Source organism: Megalopta genalis, chromosome 2 (assembly GCF_051020955.1).
Source record: "Megalopta genalis isolate 19385.01 chromosome 2, iyMegGena1_principal, whole genome shotgun sequence".
NCBI lineage: Eukaryota > Metazoa > Arthropoda > Insecta > Hymenoptera > Halictidae > Megalopta > Megalopta genalis.
The window spans coordinates 37,219,187-37,226,638 of record NC_135014.1 but is presented as its reverse complement, the minus strand read 5'-3'; the positions used below and the strand labels follow the sequence as shown (position 1 = coordinate 37,226,638).

Genomic DNA, 7,452 nt, shown 5'->3' with positions numbered 1-7,452 from the left:
CAAATTTTAGTCATGGCGTGGAATACAGCAAACAGAACCACGGTGTTTGTATATTGAAGGATCTTGAGAGCGCGCACCTTCCTCGCCGGTTTATAGTCGCGGCCGTTCAATGGCGGAGATTTTAGGGCTAGTTCAAACGCTTCTCGAAACCAACGATTTATAATATCGTTAAAGTCAAGGAACAACAGGTCATATTGCAGTGTTCTATGCATTCATTTATACACATATTTGTTGGATTTCGTTTTACTCGAAGAATAAAATCGAGACTCTATTAAATTCTGCGAAACTCTTTTTAGTGCCATTTTTTTGACACTTGTAACAGTTGGTACTTCCAAAAGAGAGCGAAATTTAATTTGAATTTTTGAATTACAGTAGAATTTCAACTATCCGGTCTGCTCAGAATTGAGACAGTGTCAGATAATTAAATACACCGGACAACTGAACTACATCTCTACATTTTCTTTATTATCGCTACGACTAAAATATGGTATTGAAGGCCTAAAATAATTTTCTATATAAAGGAAAGAGGTATGTATCTTGATAGCCAGCGGCGTAAAATGAATAGCTCTGGCTTCAAAATATGTACTTATAATGATTTTATGCATCGAATCAATAGCACAGGTTGCCATAATTACTAGACTGCGCCTTTTATGCCTATTTATTGTCATAAATATAAAGAAAATTGAATGTTTGTTACAGCTATGGATAATTCTCGTCGTGTGGAAAGTGGTATGGGGGGTCTGCCAATTTAGATATTAATCAAATATTTTGTGAGCATGAAAGTATTTAAGAGACTCCCCTGCACCAATATCAGGCAAACAAGGTTTATTTAAAACCTTGTTTTAAAAGGTTAATTTTAAATCCGGCAAGAACCAATTCTTATTTGGGTGATAACGGCGCCTCTTATGGCGAAAGCTAGAAGCTCCGTTCGAGGTACGTACAGCACCAATTAATAAGTGGCAAAATGCTGAAACTATTGTCCAAAATCATCTGATGGTAATTTTGCTGATTAGTTTAAGCGATTTACCACTACGTGTAATGACACTAAATTTAAATTTGATCAGAACAAATGATCGTTGTATTTTACGTTGGAATTTACGTTGTATTTTAAATGAAAAACAAGAAAGATCACTTACATGAAAGGAATTAAATAGATAAACGAAATTGTGTTGGAAAATGTTTGAAAACAGTCTTTAATTAACAGATTCTTTGATTAAGTACTTATTAGTAGTAATTAATAATTACAGTAATAAGTAATAATTTAATTTATAAGTTACGTTCGAAATCCATTTGTTTCAGCAGTTTTTATCATAAAGTATTTGGCTATGGATCCATCTAATTCGACGAAATTTGGGGTTCCTATCACTGCTGTCATGTTTCTTAAAGCAAATTTAAAACAATAATCTTCCAAGTCCTAAAAAATGGTATAGTAAATATAATGTGTGATACTACATGTATAATATATTTTAACATTATGCAAAGCATTCATAAGAATATACCTTAGCATGGTATTTAATAGCTAAGTTGTACACATTCAGTACATTTTTCACTTTAATATTCTTATATATTGATTGTTTACAATATTTCTTTAATTGATTCATGGAATAATAATCAGCCAATTGTAACAGTTCTGTGGAAATAAAAGAATGTAATAATCAAAATTTATCCACAATGAAAAATTTATATATTTACCAAAAGTATCTTCTGGAGGCAGATTAATTTTGTCAGTATACAAATATTCCAGGAAAGCTTTGTACACGTCGTATGAGAACATCTCATTATCACTGAAATAAATGATTGATGGAGAATAGCACAAACTTTAAAATAATTTTAAACAATGTACAATTTTTCATATTACACGAACTAACATAGACATGCATTGTCTCGTAGAATTGTACACAGGATCTTCTAGAAATTTTTTTCTAAAGTGCTGACAACGAAGTATCAATATAGATTTATGTACATGTACAGATTTTCCATGTAATTTAATAGTAAGGTCACTAGTATCCTAAAATACATAAAAGAATTCAGTGAATAGTGTCTAAAAAGTGAATGCTCGCATTATATTCAAATACATACTTCATTGTTAAATGCGTCTCTTAGAGAATCGAGCAGATTAAAATTGCAGTTATTAACAAGTGGCTGATGCATAATTCTTGGTGAGGCATAGCATGCAAAAGCATCATGGATGGAGCTCAAAGTTGTAGGAGTTGGCACATTGATATTCTGTCCTAAACAAGAACCCCATATAAAAATAAGATTGCCTTCTCCCATTGCTATACTTATGTCATGGTTACTGGAAGTTGCTATATCCACCACGTTTCTTATTTGTTCTACCTTCAATTGAAATGGTTTTTAATAATATTAATGAAGAGTTCAAACATTTATTAACAACATATAAACAATTATTAACAATTTACCCTCTCTGGCTTACTGCTGTCTACATATGTGCCATTACCCAACTGTCCATAAATGTTTGAACCCCAAGTATAAACATCACCTTCATTACTTAATGCCATAAAATGCAAATAACCACAAACTATTTTATCTGCAAGTAAAATTATCTATTACTAGTCTACTTATACCTCTAGATGTTATTCATACTTATTGTAGTAAGTTCCGTAAATGTGGTTATGTCAGAATCATCAATCCAAATATGAATCATTCCATCGTCTGTGACTGCTGCACTACATTCACTTCCACAACTAATAGAAACTATTCTATTATTTAAGTTAATAGCATCCTCAGTTACAGATTCAAATGCAGAATCATTAATTATTGTTTCATAAACCTAAACATGATAAAACAATCTATAAATTCTTATAATTACATTGGTATAATTAAGAAAATTGTTTACCTTTCCAGAAAATGTTACTACTAAAAAATGAGTTTCTCCACAGGCTATATCCTCTATCATTTCATTGCAAAATACATAATTCATCTTTTTTTCCAGTTTGCATTGCTCAGAAATAAATCCATCCTTGTTGTAGTCGTTCTTATCAATTAGATATACCTATTAATTATTGTAATATTTAATACAGCGCATTATTCAATATTTATTATTATAATGAAATACCTCTCCTGTAAATGTGAGTATAAAAATATATGGTCCCTTCATATATGCTACGGTTTTAATAAGTAAGCTGTGTTCTGCTTTAATTTGTTGTGGTATGAAATTTCCAGAATTATAAGAAAGTGTAAATATGTTGTGATGGTTTGTTACGATTAAAGGGTTGCAAACTTTTTCATCTGGTAATACAATTGAATATTAAAGTACGTTTACTAACGTTTTACATACTATTGCAAGTAACAAAATTTGATATTACCATATATGAGAACCAGTCGGATCTGTTGTATAAATTCTGGTTCTAGCAAATTAAAAACTGGCCATTTCATTAAATCTGCCATTTTTTTAGAATTTAAGAATTATGTACATACATATATTATACACACGACCTACATGCATACAGTATTATTGAATTGCCATTACCATCCATGAATACGGTCATTCCTTCAAATACCACATGACTTCATTCGTGACATTATGGATGAGCAGTTCGAAAGAGCAGGGGTAGAGAGCAGCGTAGTCGATCGATGCGACATGACATGACCAATCACAAACGTGAGAGCATCCCTGGCCACAACACAACCCTGCTATCTATGTATCACAGCAGCATGCCGCAGAGAGTGATTGAGAGCAATTGAGAGTGACGAAGAAAACTGGAACAGACTGGAACTGTTGCATTAGTAGACTTGTTTTGAGGTTAGCATTTTAAGAAACAAAGTATTTAAAGTTTAAATGATCGTATTCTTTTGTATTTGACAGGAGAACGGATTTCAAAGTTTCTAAAATCAAATAATTGTGTAATTATGTTGTTAATCAATTACACGACATAAATCATATTGATATAATGAATATAAAACCAAAATTACAAAAGTTTAGAGTATAAGTTTAGTGTATCATATGGACTGCGATGACCAGAATACTCTGAAAATGAGCGAAAGTGAATCTGTTTATGGGACTACATTGTCCCAAGAATCAATAAAGGTAATCGCAGAGAGCATAGGTGTTGGAAACTTTCCTGACGAAGCTGCCAAAGATCTTGCTGAAGATGTAAGCTATAGACTTAAGGAAATCATTCAGGTAAGTGTATTTCCTAAGTATTAATTGAAACCAAAATTTTCTATTAAACAATATTATCTCATATTTAGGATGCAGCCAAATTTATGAGACATGGTAAACGTCAACGTATGACTACTCACGACATAGATTGTGCTCTAAAAATTAAGAATATTGAACCAACATATGGATTTTTTGCCAAGGATCATGTACCTTTCCGGTTTGCTTCTGGTGGTGGTAGAGAATTACATTTCGTGGAAGAAAAAGAAATTGATTTGAATGAAGTTATATCAATGTCAGGTGGGCAATCATGGCCAAAATTGCCATTAGAGATTACACTGCGTAGTCATTGGCTCTGTATAGATGGTGTTCAGCCCACAATACCAGAAAATCCACCTCCAGTCTCTAAAGGTAACAATTTTAAACTATAATATAGATGTTAATTTTTCATTGATATTATTACTTTTACCAATTCCATTGTAGACGTACAAAAATTGGAAAGCGTCGATCCAACAAGTAAACTCTCAAATAAGAACCAAAATATTGGTGTTGGGAAACCAGGAGGTGGAGGCAAGAGTCAGAAATTACGTAATGTGGAAACTGTTCACGTTAAACAATTAGCTACGCACGAATTGAGCGTCGAGCAACAATTGTATTATAAAGAAATTACCGAAGCCTGCGTCGGATCGGATGAAGCGCGCAGAGCAGAAGCGTTACAATCTCTTTCCGCTGATCCTGGTTTACATGAAATGCTGGCACGCATGTGTACCTTTATTGCTGAAGGAGTTCGTGTGAATGTTGTACAAAATCATCTTGCACTTCTAATTTATCTAATGCGAATGGTTAAAGCTCTTTTGGACAATCCGAGCCTTTATTTAGAGAAATATGTAAGTATTTTAATCTCTTTTTCATAGGAGGTTCAACAAGCGTCCATTTATATGTTCTTTTAATTTACAGTTACATGAATTGATACCGTCTATCGCTACTTGCATAGTATCGCGGCAATTATGTATGAGACCGGATGTCGACAATCACTGGGCACTGCGCGATTTTGCTTCGCGTCTTATGGCTCAAATATGTAAAAATTTTAATACGTCCACGAATAATGTACAGACACGTGTGACCAGAATGTTCGGTCAAGCATTGGCCAAGAATAATCAGGTGAAACAATTTCAATTTCAATAGAATTGAAAATTATCCTATGACTATAAAAGGTGGAAATAATAATTATCGATTGATTAATTTCTAGACCCCACTAGCATCACTTTATGGGGCGATCGAGGGATTATGCGAGTTGGGTCCGGAAGTGATAAAAGCGTTGGTTATTCCGAAGATTAAGTCCATTTCTGAGCGTATAGAATCGTGTATCGAGGGGTCGGGTTTGTCAAGCGTGGATAAAAACGGAGCGGGTCACATTAAAACTCTACTTGTGGTAAGCAGAATATAGTTCATTAAACTCCTCCTGTGTGTACTTCGACGTGAGCTTCATTTCCAGAAATCTGTCGCTCCTGTTTTAAAAACTATACGGTCCCCGCCTGATTATGTAGAAGATTACAAACAAGATTATGGTTACATAGGACCAGCATTATGCGCAGCAGTTGTGAAGGCTCGCACCCAACCGACGACGTTGGCAACAACTGCGTCTACAACAACAGCTTTGACAACAAGTCAACAAGGTCCAACTTGTACAGGAAAGACCATCATGCAAGCTGGTAATTTTTAACTTTCTTCGAAACAACACTGTTTGCGTCAGGGAATTGAATTATATATACTTCCTTCCCTCTTTTTTTTTTAATTTTTCATACAAGTGACGAGTTCTAGTCCTGGTCAACAAACTGGACGTACAATAATGCTGGGCACAAGTAGAACCCCTAGTGGTACTACCACAGGAGGTGGACAAAAATTTGTAATTTTGCAATCGCGATCACAAACACCGACCGCAACTTGTACCATACAACCACCACAACAACAGCAACAACAACCGTCTCAAACGCAACAGCAATCACAGCAGCAACAAGTTATAATTTCTCAGACAAATGTCGTTCAACAGAAGGCCCACATACAGAGTGGTGGTACTAAATTAGTGGTCGTATGTATGTCGAATAGCAGTCATACTTCTACAACTACGATGTCGCAGGCATGTATATCATTTTTAAATGCAAAGGGTGCTCTAAACCACTCGCCTATTCCTATTAAAACAGAGCTGTGGTGAAAAATGTTACCATTCGATAGAGCATACTCTATTATGGTCTAGAATATCTTGTGTAATTATATAGATGGACAAACATTATCAATTAAATCAATAATACGGTTACAGGGAAATCTGGCGTCGAAGACACAGAACGTTTTTGTCACGCAACAAGGCATCGAGTGTTCATTAGGTCAAGAGGAAGAAAAGAACACTTTTCAATGACCACAAGTGCAATGATTACTGATATACGAATGCGTGATGCTTTGTATTTCGTTTAAACGAGTCGGACTATTATTTTTCTTACACATTGTACAGCGATGGAATCCTAAGATTAATGTATCTAATATACAAGAAAAGATTAAATTTTTTTTATATAAAAAGGAATTTGAGGAAAATGTGTAAAGTGTTCGAGGGACTGACAATTCTTAAACTACAGAAACCCTTAGGTTGGTAGGTCCATTCTTATATTTCGTTCGTGAAGAAACCCCATACGGTGATCAGGCTATTCCGATACTTTGTCTACAGGGTTCGCTCGAATGAAATTGTATCGGTACGAGTAAAGAACAATTCCTATGTTACCTGTAACATCGACATATTTGCTGGCATAGAAGACAACGTGTTTAAATGCATTCGTTCGTCAATTGGTAACTCAGTCCAGTTGTGAAACATTATCGCGGCTCCGGTTCCGTTGTTTCACTTCATCAAAGAATTATATACGTTAGAGAACATGTATATGTAGTATTTCCAGTTAAGTAAATTTTCAGTCGAATCGTCTGCTATCTTGAATACTATAAATAACTCGAAAACAATACAACTACAAAATTCCCGAATCTCCCTTGCAATCTGATCAATACACCCGAGGAGACCATATGATTTCAAAGTACTACATACAGGAAACACCCAACGGAACGGCCATATGACGCGCAGCTGGGATAACTACCCGATGAGTCATTTGAGACGGAACGTCCACCCCTGAAAGTCCTTTAGCCCCGGTCTCCATGTCTCACCAGAAATAGCTGCAGAAGTATTTTCATCGAGACTAATCGGAGGTTGGAAACTTCGAGAGATTCCGAATATACATGGAATAGGAGCGGTACGTAAATATAGTTCAATAACCGGAGAGGATCCGTAAAAAGCAAGT

The 7,452-nt window shown here is 34.9% G+C and overlaps 2 protein-coding genes and 1 long non-coding RNA gene across 5 annotated transcripts; 2 read left to right on the top strand and 1 right to left on the bottom strand.

The window, feature by feature from the left end:
- Nucleotides 1–238: 238 nt before the first annotated feature.
- LOC117225535 (uncharacterized) lies at nt 239–1,315 on the top strand. Its single transcript, XR_004491539.2, has 2 exons — nt 239–528; nt 700–1,315. It is a non-coding gene; the product is annotated as an uncharacterized LOC117225535 (long non-coding RNA).
- On the bottom strand, nt 1,165–3,538 carry LOC117225438 (RCC1 and BTB domain-containing protein 1). 3 transcript variants are annotated; one of them, XM_033479002.2, is made up of 10 exons: nt 3,327–3,538; nt 3,077–3,249; nt 2,858–3,013; nt 2,605–2,791; nt 2,421–2,548; nt 2,080–2,337; nt 1,869–2,008; nt 1,693–1,784; nt 1,500–1,630; nt 1,165–1,414 (listed from the first exon to the last, which is right to left on the bottom strand). In XM_033479002.2, the coding sequence occupies exons 1-10, from the start codon at nt 3,406–3,408 to the stop codon at nt 1,274–1,276; spliced, it is 1,488 nt and encodes a 495-aa protein (XP_033334893.2). In that variant the 5' UTR covers nt 3,409–3,538; the 3' UTR covers nt 1,165–1,273. The 3 variants fall into 3 exon arrangements, with proteins under 3 accessions (XP_033334893.2, XP_076375404.1, XP_076375403.1); XM_076519289.1 differs by lacking the exon at nt 3,077–3,249 and having other exon boundaries at nt 3,491–3,510; XM_076519288.1 differs by lacking the exon at nt 3,077–3,249 and having other exon boundaries at nt 3,327–3,484.
- A 92-nt stretch (nt 3,539–3,630) lies between these two features.
- LOC117225437 (TBP-associated factor 6) lies at nt 3,631–6,695 on the top strand. Its single transcript, XM_033479001.2, has 9 exons — nt 3,631–3,763; nt 3,827–4,144; nt 4,213–4,531; nt 4,604–5,007; nt 5,078–5,281; nt 5,370–5,552; nt 5,616–5,832; nt 5,929–6,257; nt 6,438–6,695. The coding sequence occupies exons 2-9, from the start codon at nt 3,965–3,967 to the stop codon at nt 6,531–6,533; spliced, it is 1,932 nt and encodes a 643-aa protein (XP_033334892.1). The 5' UTR covers nt 3,631–3,763; nt 3,827–3,964; the 3' UTR covers nt 6,534–6,695.
- The last annotated feature ends 757 nt before the right edge of the window (nt 6,696–7,452 follow it).